Source organism: Crocodylus siamensis, chromosome 5, assembly GCF_052110815.1.
Source record: "Crocodylus siamensis isolate JL-2025a chromosome 5, ASM5211081v1, whole genome shotgun sequence".
NCBI lineage: Eukaryota > Metazoa > Chordata > Crocodylia > Crocodylidae > Crocodylus > Crocodylus siamensis.
This window is the reverse complement of record NC_143399.1, coordinates 122,766,572-122,781,921: the sequence shown is the minus strand read 5'-3', so window position 1 is coordinate 122,781,921 and position 15,350 is coordinate 122,766,572. Positions and strand designations below refer to the sequence as shown.

At 42.1% G+C, this 15,350-nt stretch overlaps 1 protein-coding gene across 1 annotated transcript in view; it reads right to left on the bottom strand.

Annotated features, from left to right (window-relative positions):
• Positions 1-15,350, bottom strand: part of AOAH (acyloxyacyl hydrolase) — a 156,453-nt gene that overhangs the window by 135,509 nt on the left and 5,594 nt on the right. The window contains exon 3 of the mRNA XM_090048689.1: positions 2,445-2,540. Coding sequence (XP_089904815.1) covers positions 2,445-2,540 — 96 coding nt within the window. The remainder of the gene's footprint in view (positions 1-2,444; positions 2,541-15,350) is intronic.

Sequence of the window (15,350 nt, the reverse complement as noted above, 5' to 3'; positions counted from 1 at the left end):
CAGAATGAAACAAAGGCCACTGAAATAGCCTCAAAACAAAATGAGGCTGGTTGAAATATTTTGACCATCATTTGGGATGGGAAGTCAGTCCAGCTGGGCTGACTTCCTGTCCCCAGCTCGATTTGGCGGGGAGGGTTAGGAAGCCCAGGAGGGCTGCTTTCCCATCCCCCATGCTACATCTCGCTGGGGGTGGGAGGCAGCCTAGCTGGGCTGCTTCCTTGTCCCCTGAGCTACATCACACCGAGGATGTAGCGCAGTGGACTGGGAAGCAGCTCAGTTGGGCTGCATCCTGCCCCCGGCAGGATCTAGTGCTGGGGATGGGAAGTCAGCCCAGCTGGGCTGACTTCCCATCCCCAGCAAAACTCTAAACAGCATCGAAACAACCTTTCTGTTTCAACAGAATGGAACAGCTGTTTCGATTCTAAATGAAATTTGAGACAAAACACTGTTTCGTTGAACCCTTGGAAACTCAAGGCGAAACGGAAAGAACCAGACCCCAAAAAAAGGAATGACACAAGAGTAAATGCATAAGTAAGTACCTTGCCCAACAAAATCTTAATTATACTGGGCTGCAGAGGGCTGCAGCAATTGCTGTAGCTCATCCATCTTATCCCACATCAAATATTTTATTTCAAAACAAGTCATTAGTCCTATTTCTTTAATTCCTTTGCCACAGTTTCTCTCTCTTGGATTTTTACAATCAATCTTCTGGTTAAAAACTGGTCTCCTGACTAGAATTAAATTGTGCTATTATCCTCTTGAAAGGGAACATGCACTGGATGGCAATAGTGCCATGTCTGATATTATCCCTGATTAAAATGCCCTTGGTAAGACTTGCCAACATGGCAGGTGGCTCAAGGATCCTGTAAGAGAAGGTGGCTAGCTTCCCCAATATCTCCCATAGTGGAAGAGAGTAGACTGCTTACTCTGATCTCCTGAAGAGAAGACAAGCCAGCTTGTTATAAAATGTTCCTTGCCCAAGGACAGCCAACAGACTGCCTCAATCTTTTTAATAGTAAGAAGGGGGGTGGCTTGCACTGTCATCTTCTCTAGAAAGTAGCCATTTAACAAGTCAGCAAGGGAGACATTTCTATGGACACAATTCCTTCTGAGCATAAGAACCTTAATGTGCATATATATCCAATGGGATATTCAAAACAAATAATGACTGTCTCCTGAGGGAAGAGCAAGGAAATAAAGTCTCCCTGGATTGCACATATTACATTCAGCCTTTGATTTCAGGCAATATATCCACAGCCAATATTTACAGCTATTACCCTGAGAGCCAGCTGATATTAGTATTCAGGCACCTCTCTTGCTCAGCTGTATGCATATGGATACAAAAGGATCAGCACACACAGAAGTGTGTTGTGGAATGAAAAGCTTGCTAGTGAAAAGAGAAGAAATGTCTATTTTCAGGCAGAGAGGTGCATGAATGGACTTGGAATATTCAGGAACAGAAATTGACCTTAAACCCAAATAAGTGTATAAAGCAACAAAAGAAAACTTGGGAAGCCAGAAAAAACTTAGTATACTTCAAATGATTCAGCACCAGATAAATGTAACCCTTTAGCAGTCTTCTTTCTGCTGTGATAAAACTCTTGCAGATATACTTGTATAGTTTTCATGGCCACAGAGATGCAAGTTCTGGCTGATTTCCAAGGTATAAATTTGCAATAAAGATGCCATTAATCATTTTGCCACTGACCTTGGTGTTTACACAGAAGCAATGCCTTACACAGAAGCGGAGTGACTCAGAAGCATTTCATAAAGGTGGCTATACTGCTTCTGGTTTGGGATTTAACATATGCAGATTAGTGCAACATGTTTGAGCATGACACTGCCTGGCAAGCTTTGTAGACATGCCCTTAGTGGAGAAGAAAAGAACCACCAAGGACTTAGGTATTCCACACCACTGCACTTTAAATTCACATTTTAATGGATTTTGCCATTCCTCCCCTGTGCCGATGAGTCTTAAGTGTCTTACACCTGATATTCACTCTCTCTGCCAGTCTTTGTAATTTTACAAAACATTATCTTATATCTGAAAATATTTTTGTCTTCCCAGTTGCTGTGTAAAGATCCAAACAAATACAGGGGAAAAGTGACTGAGTATACAAGTAAAACAGACTATACATAAAATACCACCAAACATACAATGTACAGAAGCATGGAGGAGTATGTCTATTTGTACGCAGGCATAATACAACTCACTTCAATTCCCATATATCTTTGGGATGAAATCTTGCCTCCTTTGAAATCAATAGCTTTATGCCAGTAACTTTAGTGGGAGCAGAATTTCACATCTGATTGTCTTCAGTTGCATTAATCTTAGATGATGTGCTAGTGCAGTTAATCATTTTAAGACTCGAGTGTGAATTTTTTAATTAACAGTGAAATACAGTGGTACCAGCATAACATAAGGTATATTATTTGGGATTTACCAGGTATGTAGTTGCATAGTCTCTCCAAAGCTGCTTTTGCTGTCGAGTTATGTAACTGAGCAAGCTGTTCAATTACTGATGTAACAAGCATGCACCCTGCAAGTAACCACAAGAAAGAGATCATTGTAACAACAGGTCAAGGTAAGGCACAGTATCTGGTGTGAGAAAGCGATCTCTGGCTATGTTGACATGAACCCTCAGACAGTCTGTTTCTTGGGAGGGTGCCCATGGCTGATGACATTTCTTGGGGAGGGAGAGGAGTGGGGGTCTATTTCTATTGTTATTCAAAGTGCCACTTATGAAGCTAACAGTAGGGCAACAAATGGAAAAGCCCGAATTTTACATAGCCATATTTGTTTTGTATTTCTGGGCAAAGGAGTTTCTGTGATTGATTTCTGTCCCTGTATGCATAGAACTGGATCTCTAAAAGTGAAACCAAAAGGGGAAAAAAGAAAAATATTCCCATAATTAAAACGGTACTGTAATCACTATTTTGTCACTTTCCATACCTACAGCAATATATGCCCATATCTGATTTAACTGTTATATCTGGACAGCCTGCTCACAAGCAGATACCAACACAAGTTGAAGGGTAAATTCTGTAGTGGCATCAGTTTGTTGGAGTGCCACCTGGCCTGATTCAGTACAGAACTTCCTCTGAAGTCAGGGAGGTTCTGCACACAGAGACTTGCCAGATCAGAAGTCCAAACAGCTAAATATTTACTAAGGCTAAAATAGTTCCTCATTTCACTCTTCTCCCTTTGCGTAGTTGAACAGAGTTCATTTTCTGCATGCTGGACAAGTCAGGGATTGTTCACTGCTGCTCCAGCCCTGGAAAAAGCAAGAATATAGTCTTAGCACCTTCCCTGCACTAAATACAAAGGAAAGGCTGGTGCACCAGAAGAACAAATGATTCTGTGCTGAGGACATATTTCACTTTCACTGTAAGGAAGGACCACCATTGAAAAACTGTGCTGTTTGGGGAGCTAAGGTATCTCCGAAGATCCTAAGGGAGTGAGGGTAGCTCTATAACACACCTTGAGCAGAACTGTGGTTAAAAAGCCAAAATCTAACCCAAAATTAAATGTTTCTCTCTCTTGCATCTCTTTACAATGAAGCTGTCCTCTCCCTCCAAGTGAGGACTCTGATATTATATAGGAAGCTATGTTTGATAATGCAAAGTCTGACCAGAGTAATTTGTGGAAATTTGACACGGGCGGGCAATTATTTTAGGCAGAGGGCCACTTACTGAGTTTTGGCAAGCCACTGAGGGTTGCATTACAGGCACCCAGGGGCAGATAAGTATTGATTTTCTAAATTTTTTAGGGACCCCGTGGGCCAGATAGAATGGCTTGATAGGCCATATCTGGCCCACAGGCTGCATTTTGCCAACCCCTGAATTAAAGTATGGCCTTGGTAGCACATCATGGGCTACCAATTAGTTAGTCTGGGAGCCAAACTAGAAACCACTAAATCCATCTGTTGGGATTCAACATGGCTGGACTAATATAGGACCACAAGGAGGGTGAGATCACAGGTTCTGCAGTGATGCTTTATTGAGATGAAACCTACCTGCAACATTCAGATCTTATTTCCTTAAAGCATAGGGTCATTTACCACTAGCAGTTTTTTCTGCCTTATTTCTTCTGGGGGAGGGAGGACCCATAGCAGGGAGGGACACTCTGTTATTGGCCCTGCCATGACATGATATTCAACCTAAAAAGTTGTTTTTTTCTAACATAAGGGAAATGTTTCATTAGGACTATGTTACAAGGTGAGGGTGGAGGACAAAGACACTTCAGTTGTAACGTGTCAAAATTAACCTCTTTTTTAGAGATTAATAAATTAGAGATTAGAGAAAGAAAGTCCTTTCTTAAAAAGCAATAATACTATATAGAGGTAAGAAAACCTTTACTCTCATATATAGTAATCCAAAGATACCAGTGGGAATAACAGTGAGCTCACCATCTCCTAGCAGTCATAAAATCCTGCTTCCCTACACTTATTAAACAAAATCCTTGACAGGACTCATTTACAGAGTGTGATTTATAAGACTTATGGTAGCAGTGGGTACCTGTAGCCAACAAACATGAGAGAATAAATGGAGATGGATGCCAAGAAAGAAAAACAGTAGCACACTTCAAGGGATAACACTGAAGTAAAAGCACACAAAAGAGTTCATAAAAAAGAAAACTGACTGCAAGGAGTTTGATATTTTTAAAGAAAAACAATTTATTTATGTTTCATTCATTTTTGTTGTGTGTGAACCTTAGTGTAAAAGTGACCCTTTACAGAAGACAGGGATGAAGATGTAGTAATGAAAGCCACACCATGCATTAGTAGCATAAAGGAGAAAATGTGAAGATGAGAGTGGGAACAGGACACACAGGGCGGCAGCAAGGTCACCACTACTGGCTGAGGAAAGGGCAGAAGGGAGGTACATGGTACATGACAGACCATGAAATTCAAAACAAAGCCTGAAGCAGAACTCAGCAGAACCTTGAAGGTAAGAGCAAGAAGTTTAAGCTGATGTCAGGCAAGAAGTAATCAATGGAGTGGGCCTAGAAAAGGAATAACCTGACCTAATCAACATATTTCAGGCATAAATATAGCTACAGGGAGGGAAAAAAAGTCTCCTCAAAATTACATTTCCTCCTATACACTGTGGTTAAAATTGCATAGATGTTCATTTAGAAGGTGAGTATCTCTTTCCTCTCGCTCAGCAAGCTGTCACTTTGAGCAGTCAAGGGTGACAAAGACTGCAACAGAGGAATAATGTTCAATTTGTCTTTATTATATAACACAGGGCACAGCACTGCTAGTACTTTGCTCTCCAAGATCCTGACAGCACACCCTCTGTATCTCCTGCTTGGTATATACTCTTCCACTTCCTAATTAACAAAGCATAAAGCTGCACACTAGTTTTTCATTCAAAGCACTGCACTGTAGTGCTTTGTTTCAGCCCTAGTCATGATTACAATTACCAGTTATCTTTATGCGTCCTCTTGTACTTTACTGGATGGGAAGGAAATATCTGTTACTGGGCTTATGACTGTATTTTTTTCCTTCTGTTTACAGTAACTGGGCAATATGATACCCAGTTCATATTGCAACCTTCAGTTGCAGCACCAACCACAACATGTTTGTGGTTAGGTAGGAGGGAGAAGGATGAACACCCTGTGTGGTGTCACTTCTCTTGTGCTTTTCACAGTTTTACTCTAGAACCCCAAAACCAAACTGTACAGCATAGCATTTTTATATTTCAGATGCAGCAGCCTGCCCATAAGGTTAATGCAAAGATATTCATTTAACTTTGCAAAGTTACAAAAATGCAAGTTAAGATTTCATTTTGGTATATTCTTCATCTCAGGGTAAAACATTTATCATAATAAATCTCTCACCTCAAGACAGAATGACACATCTTGCAGGTATAAACAAGAAGTCAAGGGCAATATGAAACTTCTCTGTGCCTTAGATCACTCACTTGATAGAGTGATCATTATTACTGCATCTGAATACAATAACTAATATAATATCTATAGGGCATGTCTACACAAGTCATTAATATGACTGAATATACTCTGGCTCAATCTGAGCAGGAGTAAACTAATTGTGATGTCACCGTCTACACATGTGTTTAAGCACAGTAATTTTACTGCGCTGCTGGATAGCACTTGAATCTGACAGCACTGTCTGGCAGGGCAGTAATTTAGTCTACTACACCCTAACTGTCATGCACATGTAGATGGTGATGCTTTACTGCACAGCAAATTAATATGCTGCACAGTAAAGCATCTCATGTAGATGTCGCCAAAGGGCACTTTTACATATGCTCTGGGGGTGGGGGAGCAGTGCTTTAATTAAAGCAGCTCCAACAGCCTCTCTAAAACACCACCCTGTCTCCTGTATCAGCATCCCTATGCTTAAAAATGGTGATGGGGGCACTTGAACTAATGCTTGTTCAACCAGCTTTGGCTCATGCACCCCCATCACCACTTTTAAGCAAGCACAGGGATGTTGATACATGAGATGCAGGAGGCTGCTTGAATGTGGTAGTTGCCGTGCTTCACATTGGAGCAGTCTCCACGCTCATGTATAGATATAGACACCCAAAGTGTTTAATAGTAGACTCAGATTACTTCTACAAAGCTCAGCAGCTTTCTTCATGTTTTGTCCTGGGGGTGCAGATGGAGTAGAAAACATTTTCTCACTCTTTCTTCTAATTTGGTTTTGAATCCTTGTCCTCAATTATCAAAAAAAAAAGTTCCTTTAGAGCATGTTGTGAAGTCAGTCATCTCTTCTTGCATGTCCTTCTAAAAGAGAAAACTCTTGACAGAGGATTTGTCAGCATGTTGCCCTGTGGTGATGTTGTTGCTATGCCATGCACTTCCTTTTGAAAGTATTAAAGTATGGTGCAGTAACTGTCCGTACTGCACCATACGCAGTGCATGGTTATTTTTAGTAGCTACTTCACCATAGTGGCATGCTGTAATGAGGGGGAGAGGGGGTGCCACTATGGCGAAGTAGCTGCTGGTCACATGTAGACACCCATGGATGCTATGTCACCATAGTGATATGCTACGGTGACATAGTGTCACATGTAGATATGCTCAGATAGTAAGCTATGGACTTCATTAACACCATAGGTCTAGTTCCAGAAATAGGCCCCTGGTTTTCATCTGGGCTTTTGTTGACTGCATTGTCCAGAGAACTGCGATGATCTGTTTGGGTCATGAAATAGATTTAGTTGGACCTTGATCATCTGAGGCTTAAACAACAGCAGTTGGCCTGAAAATGGCATAAAAAATTATCTGTAAACTACTATGGAGTGATTATCTGAAGGATCCTCAGAAGATTTTCATCCAGAGCGCATTTCCATCTCCATTGTAGTAACTCCTGTTAATACATCTCAATATATTATTAGGGTTTGGTTTTGTTTGTTTGTTCTACAATATAGGACTTTTGACATATTAAGCTTCTATCTGCTATAACCTTCATGTTCTATTCCATAATGGTTTGCAGGGATGCTTTTTTCTAAATCCTGAAGAAGACTGGCTGCCCACCTAAGCACTTGAGCATCATCAAGTCTTTCCACATCAACATGTGTGGAATGGTGCAGTTTGATGGTACACATTTGAAAGAATTTGAAATCAAGAATGGTGTCAAACAGGGCTGTATCCTAGGTCTGATGTTTTTGGGGATTTTCTTCACTGTCCTACTCAAATATGCATTCAGTGGCTGTTCAGAAGGAGTAAACCTTTGGACCAGATCTGATGGGAAACTCTTTAACCTTGCTTGACTCAAAGCAAAAACAAAAACTCGAGAAGTTCTCGTCTGTGAAATGCTCTTTGCTGATGACACAGCAATTGCTAGTCATTCACAAGCAAGACTATAAAGTCTCATAGATCGCCCTTCTCATGCTTGTGATGATTTCAGTCTGACCATTAGCCTAAAGAAGACAGTAGTCATGGGTCAACAAGTTGGCTACCCTCCCAAAGTTAGAATAAATTATAAAAGCCTGGAAGTGGTTGAAAAATTCACTTACTTAAGCTACACCATCTTGCAAAATCTTGGCTTGGAAGCCAAAATTAATGCTCGCATTGGAAAGGCAAGTAACACCATGGCTAACCTTCAAAAGAGTGCTTGGAAAAACAGAGTGCTCACTCTGTTGACAAAGATGTCCATCTACAGCGCTTGCATACTTAGCTCTTTATTGTATGCCAGCAAAACATGGACTTCTAATGCCAAGAAGAAAGAAAACTAAACAGTTTCTATCTTCAATGTTGCTGCCTTATCCTGAGTATAACACAGTGTGACAAAATCTCCAACTTTGCTGTTCTGGAATGGGCCAACACAACCAATTTGCATTTCTGAGACAAATGCCTCCATTGGTTAGAACACATAAAGTGTATGAGCAATGGCCAAATCCCAAGGACATACACTATAGTGAGCTGGCCACTGGCAAACATCATCTTATATGGACCAAGCTCCATTTTGTTGCTATCTGCAAGAAAAACCTTTGTCAGCTGTGCATTGTTGGCCAACACTGGGAAGCAACAGCTTCAAACTGCTGTGAGTAGAAAACCACCATGACGCAGGGCCTATGTTGCTTGGAGATGGAGAGGATCAATGGTGATCTACAAAAGAAGCGTCAGAGACAGGCGAGACAAAATGGTACTTGTGTTATACAAATAGACATTTTGCCTATTGCTTTTAATCTTATGTGTTTTCTTGAATTTTGCATTGCCTTAAGAAACTCCATTTTATCTGTATCTTGACATAAGTGTTCAACATTTGTATGCTGTGAGAGAATGGGTGAGAGCGTGTCTGTGGAAAAGGAAAACATCAGCTGGCAATTGGCTAAAGAATGCAGACAGATAAAAGACCCAAACAAGAAGACTCTGCCCCAGAACAGTGAGATAACAGCAATTGACCTTCAGAGAAGAACACAGTTATAACACAGCAAAGCCCAAGGACTGGGTGAATTCACAAGTTTATAAAAGATGGGGTGAGACGCATTGATTTGGGGTCTTGTCATCTTGGAGCATTGGCTTGTCTGATGATACGGACTGGCAGAAGCCCGGCTCCTACTTGTGATCAACTTAGCTGGCCACTGAGTTGATCTGAGTACTGATAAGACTGGTAACGTATACCAGTGCAAAACAGAAATTGGGGTATGAATGGGGTGTGTGTGTATTAAGTGCTTAAACGTGGCATCTTGCTCTATCCTCCCTCATAAGATCTCGCTTGTGATTTGAACAATTGGCAATTTGTGTAACACTCGGCATGCCAATGCAAGCTCAACCAAGTTTGTATTTGCAGTTTGCCAGAGGGTCTGCTCGTCACCCATCAGACTGTGCAGCCAGTCAAGAAGCTGTATTGGTACCTGCTAACCAACTAAATGCGCAATCCCCATTGTCTCCCAAGACCTATGGCTGCCAATGAATGAATAAGTGATAGGACTGTTGACACACTCAGTTTCAATCTGCTATAACCTTCATGTTCTATTCCATAATGCTGCAGCCTAGCCAGTTGTGCCCCATTTTGTGTTTGTGAAACTACTTAAAAAAGTACCAGTCTTCCAATATTTGAGACTGCTCATATAAATAAAATCACTCAGCTGTGTAACTTTCTGGAGGGTCCAGGATCAGGATAGAATTCCAATTATAGTTAAATCCAAAGTAGCTCTGCTGACTTCAAAGGGTGTAAATAACTTGCAATTAATTTTCTTTTTTAAATCTTGTTGGTCTAATAAAAGATATCATCTCTACTACAAGTCCTGATTGCCTTTTCCTGTAGACCAATGCGGCTACAACCTGGATACATGGCGCATGGAAGATATCAAAATTTAGCCAATATTTAAAATGAAATCTTCATATTTTCTCAAGCAGGAAGCAACAGTGACCACCTGAAACCTGACATCCTGCTCCTGCCTTTGTTTCAAGGTCATTTGCATCATCACAGATCCTCACAGGAGGTGAGAAGTTCCATAGCAGCTATATCCAGAGGAGTTTTCCATCTATTGCCTCCTCTTTCAAATCCTACAAAATATGAACTTTCATTTCTACCCAGGAGAACTTTTACAATCTTCTCTCCAATGCCTGGTGAAGGGTGTTTATTTTTTTTGGTCTAATAAAAGATATCATCTCTACTACAAGTTCTGATTGGGTATAAATAAGTAGACTCTGGCTTGGAAAGTGTACAGTCCTCAGGATAGGGTTTGGGTTTTAGTGCACACTAATATTATAATTATACCATATTTTACACACACACACACACACACACAGTCACACCCCTTCCTCTAGGCTTGGCATCAGCATGGGAGCTCCCTTTGGACTACATTTGCTATGTTAACATTGCACAGGAAGTAGACAAAACATAAAAAATATTAACAAATCTTCGTAAGTCTTCTATAGTTCTTAACTCTGTTGGCTAAAAATGGAAAAATCATTAGGTAGATAAAAAGGGAGGAGAGGGTGTCAGCTGCTTTTGAAGACCTGGTGAAATCACGCTGCTTTTATCACTTATAGCAGTGTCAAAAGAATATTAAAGTGTTTTAATGCCATGGGCTTCAGGAAAAAAAGTAAGTTACTCAGTTCCAGAAAGCTGTTTACAGATTGTTTTTAACCAGTGGATTGCTTCATTTTATTTGTTTTTCATGTTGCATAAGCAGATTATGGCAAGTTATATTGATTCCATAATTAAATTTAAAAACTTGCATTTTTTTGCACTTTTGTATGATTTTTTCATAAGCAAGATTTAAGAAATTGGCTTTTCTGTGGGACTTAATAATTTTCAACATCTTGACAGGCTGAAGAATGGTTTCTTTAGAAAAAAAATGCATTGGTATTATAATGCCTATCAGCCATTAGAAACTAGACTGGCATTAATAAAATGTCTGTCTCTTTCAGTCATAGTTTCTCCTATCTGCTATTAATTTATGAGGCAATAAGAGGGAACCATAACCATTTTGCTCAGCAGCAGTAATCTGAAAATTCACATATCCGGAAACACTTCTCCCCCTGTATTTGAAAAGAGTGTTTATTAATAAAACAACATTTTCACTAGTCTTGAAAAAGAATCACATCCCTCAAAAATAAAGTAAGAGCAAGAGACATTCATAATTTGGCCATGCAGCCCCTGGCAAGCTGAGCAGACTATTTAACTTAATCCACTTCTGCAGGAAATGTATGAAAGAATCTATCATTAGAGTATATTTATGGATGCCGAGAAGCAGCCAGGCACAGTTGCCTGTTTGGTTTTCAATTTTAGATAAAATTTGTCTGAAGCCAGAATGTCATTAAATGAGTTTCCTGGCACCCTATGCAAATACCCAGCTTTCAGCATTATTGAATGGGAACAGTTTGCCATCTTTTACTCTTGATCCAAGGTGCCAGACAGTGGAGTTCTTGCCCACCCTTCTGCCATACTAGTTAACTCTTAGCCTCCAGTGAACTCGCCCTTTCAGAAGGGCAGTTCAGTCATGAATCTAAACATTGGGTGGCTTTGTACGCAGATAACCTGCATCACTATGCCAGCTCTGAAGGCTAGATAGCCACTGATCCTCTCTCAGACACACAGGAATAGGAAGGAAATACAAAGCTTACCCTCTTGTGCAGCCCAGATAATGGCCTTTCACAAATACAAAGTAGTACTTTGCTTGTCAGTGGGCATGTCCACATGTGCACTGGACCGCACAGTAAAGTCATTTAGTATTTGCTTAAGCAAGTACTAAATGACTGTACCGTAATTGGTGCTACAGCACAATCCTGATGCCAAACATATTTTTTCCCATGCTACTGTGCAGTAGCGTCAGTGTCACAGTTCGTGCCTGCCAATGCTACATCACCATAGCAATGAGCTACAGCCATGTAGCTCATCGCTATGGCAACATAGCATCTCATATCGACACACAGACTAGGTTTTTTCCTCCTTGGAGCATCTCACTAAAAAGAGTGGTGGATGGAGAACAAGCTATGGTTTTGGCTCCCCAGGCCCAAGTTGCCTCCAGTGCAATTGGCCACTTGTTAATAAAGGAGGCTGTTGTGCCACATGAAAGGGTACTGCAAGTTACTGTCTATTCCCAGCAAGACTGTCTATTCCCAGGCAGCATACCTTCTTCACTTCTACGGTTGAGTTGTGAGGTGGGAGTCTCTGTGGAGGAGCCAAGGCACGTCCTTGCCTTGAAACTCTTTTTTTTAAGTGAACATCATTTGGTGAAAGGCAAGTTATCTGGCCCTCCAAAATACCTATTTGAACCAGGGATTATGGCTCGGACTTTGGATGAGTTTCACCCAGAGTATAGAAATTCCACTTCTCCTTCCTGTCTCTGTGAATCCAAGCAATCTTTACTCGCTCTTCTGAAAACAATGAAACATATAGCAACATATGCTTCCATTGTTGTTTCCATTGGACATGCCCATTTCCACTGAACTCATTACCTTATTTATATATTGATCTTACTTCCTGACTGAAGAGGTCACAAATCAAAACAGGGAAATCTATTCTGCGTGGTTTCACTGCTGCTCAGGCCTGAAGCAAGGGAGATGTAACTTTCCACTGTGTGGAAAGTTAAAAGAGACATGCACAATTGCAGTGGGAGTAAGGCAGGGTCTCATTTCTGCTTTTCACTAGGACTGGTTTTGCTTCTCTCAGCACATAGCATTCAATCCTATTTAATCAATGTACAGACCTCCATGAAATCCAGTTCAAGTTTGATGGAAAATATAGACAGACGATATACAACAAGCCATTCTCTTGCTTTCTGTTCGTAGAAGAGTGATGTTTTGCAAATGTATAACTATCCCCATGTGATAAACATTGTAAGTTTTTCCTAATATTATATATCTGTATCAAGCTATAGATAGCTATCTAGATATATATCTATATCTAGATATACATGTATATCATTACCAAAATATAGATATACATGTATATCTATAGATATATGTCTATATCTCTCTCTGTATAAAAGAGATGTTTATCAGACATGATGAACACTTCTCCCATTTCCTATGATTACCTGATATCAGGGTTGGATAAATGCATAGGCAAACTAGGCACATACCTAGGGCCCTGAGCAATGGGAGGCTGGTCCTTCCCTCTGTCGCTCTAGCGCAAATGATCCGAACCACCTCCCTTCTTTTCCCTTCCCCTCTTCTCCACCAGCTTTCTCACCATGGCCACCCCTAGCCACAGCCCTGAGCCCCACTTCTCGCATGCAGCAGCAATGGATTGGGGAGGGGGGTCTTGATCAGCCAGGGGGCCATGAGTTTGTTTTTCTAGGGCCCACTAAAGGGCTACTCTGACTCTGCCTAGTATCATACTGCTATTTCTCACCTTTCCATACATCTCTTCAGATACTACATGCAGACGAAGAGACTGATGCGATGAGGAGACCATACAGATGACTATGTACAGAGTTATTCCAAAATATGTATTCCTGGGATTAACTCCTGGTAACAAGGAATCCCAGCCCTGTTACTATTCCAAGTCTGAAGAACAAGGGAGGAAGACAGTGTTCCTTTAAGAATCAGATTTTTGTAGCCCAGAGGGGAAAGATCTCAGACTACACAAATTCTGCCCCCAGGACAGGGGGAGCACCCTGGCCCTGGGCCCTGCAAAGAGAGAGAAGCCCCATCCTGCATAGGCAGCAGAGAGCAAAGCCACAGTCTCAGCAGTGTATCTCAGGGAAGGGAGAAAGAAGTCACAAGAATCAGTGGAGAGACAGGGCAGAGGCTATTTAAGTAGGAAAAGCTGAGCAAGGTTGTTACCCTACTAGCTAGGCAGTAGGCTGGAGGGAACTAGGCCTGTGACAGGATTAATAGCAAGATTAGATGACTGGCAGGGGTGGAACTAGCTTGTACATAGGCTTGCCTTCAAGGCCAGGGGCTATGTAGTCTTAAGGGAGGTGCAGGCCAAAGAGTTGAAGAGGGATTGAGGAATTCAGTAGGGGTGTGCAAAACAGGCTATATTCAATTCGGATTTCATTTGGCCCAAATCAGGGACAGTGATTTGATTTGTTGATTCAGGTCAATGTCCCTGATTTGATTTGGCTGACTCTGAATCTGAAGATTCAATGCTGATTCGGAGAATCAGTGATTCAGACATAGACATAGCTTTAAATGTTTTTTTCTATGTACCTTGAGGTACCGGGTGCAACTTGTGAATGCTGCAATACTGGGGCAGATGTCGAGTTCCACAGGGGTGTGGGGGCTCCTCCCCGTGCTCAGCGGCAAACTTCCCGTCCACTTCCAGGTCCACTGGGGAGCACGCTCAGCAATCTGCCACGGGGGGACCCCAAGTGCACCCCCAAACCCAGGGGCTATGCAGTCACCGAGTCTGGAGGACACAGGGGACCCCCAGCACACGCTCTGGTGGACCCAGAAGTGGATGGGAAGTGCTTCTGGTCCACTTCCGGGTCTGCTGCTGAGCACACTGGGGATCCCCCTGAGCTTCTGTGGGACACTCCATGCACCCCAGCATTGCAGTGTTCATGAGCCACCTGGTACCCTGAGGTATGTAGAAAAAACATTTAAAGCTGTGTCTGTATCTGAATTGCTGAATCTTTTTGAACCTCTCTGAATCGATTCGGAGGGCTCCGATTTGATGTGGAGAGATTAAAGGGCCCTCTGATTTGATTCAGATTTGGAAATTCAGCCCCTGAATTGGGCTGAATCTCCACTGAATCGAATCAGAGACTGAAGCTTCGCACAGCCCTTGAACTCAGGAAGCTAGTGGAAACTGGCTTTGACAGGGAAGTTTCTCCTGCAGTAAATATATTTGGAAGAGCTAGTGATTTTAGGTGGAGGTTTTCTTTATTACTGGAAGCCTGGGAATGGCTAAAGAGGCAGCTGAAGACCACAGAGAGTATCTGGGAGGCACTCTATGCTCTGAGCCGGTAAGGGTCAGGGACCTGGTGGGCTGAGGGGCCAAAGCCCCAGGAAAGCCTTCTGAGAACCATGGGTCCGATGGCATGAGGGGTTGAAGCCAGGGAAGAGGTCTGCTAGGACAAGGGGTCTGGTGGACAGAGTGGACTGAAGTTAAGATGGCAAAGGGTAGGCTGATGTTCAGACAGGACCCGGGGCCCAGGAAACATTGCAGTTAGCAACAGCCTTGCAAAGGCCAAAGCCCAGTGGGCTGAAGTGCAGGTAGAGGGAGAAAATTTGGTAAAGGAAGCCCTGTGAGGCATGGGTGAAACTATGAGGGAGGCTGGAGGACATGATTAGGACCAGTAGGACCAAGTCTGGTAACTGAGATATGAAACTTCAGAATAACATCCATCAAAGGTGTGGCAGGTGGGATAAGTGGAGGCGTGACAGGCAGGGTCAACTCAACTGCAAAGGATGCTACTGCTACACAGCAGTTGGAGCCATTACACTCCCGATGTGGATGACCTTATTTTGA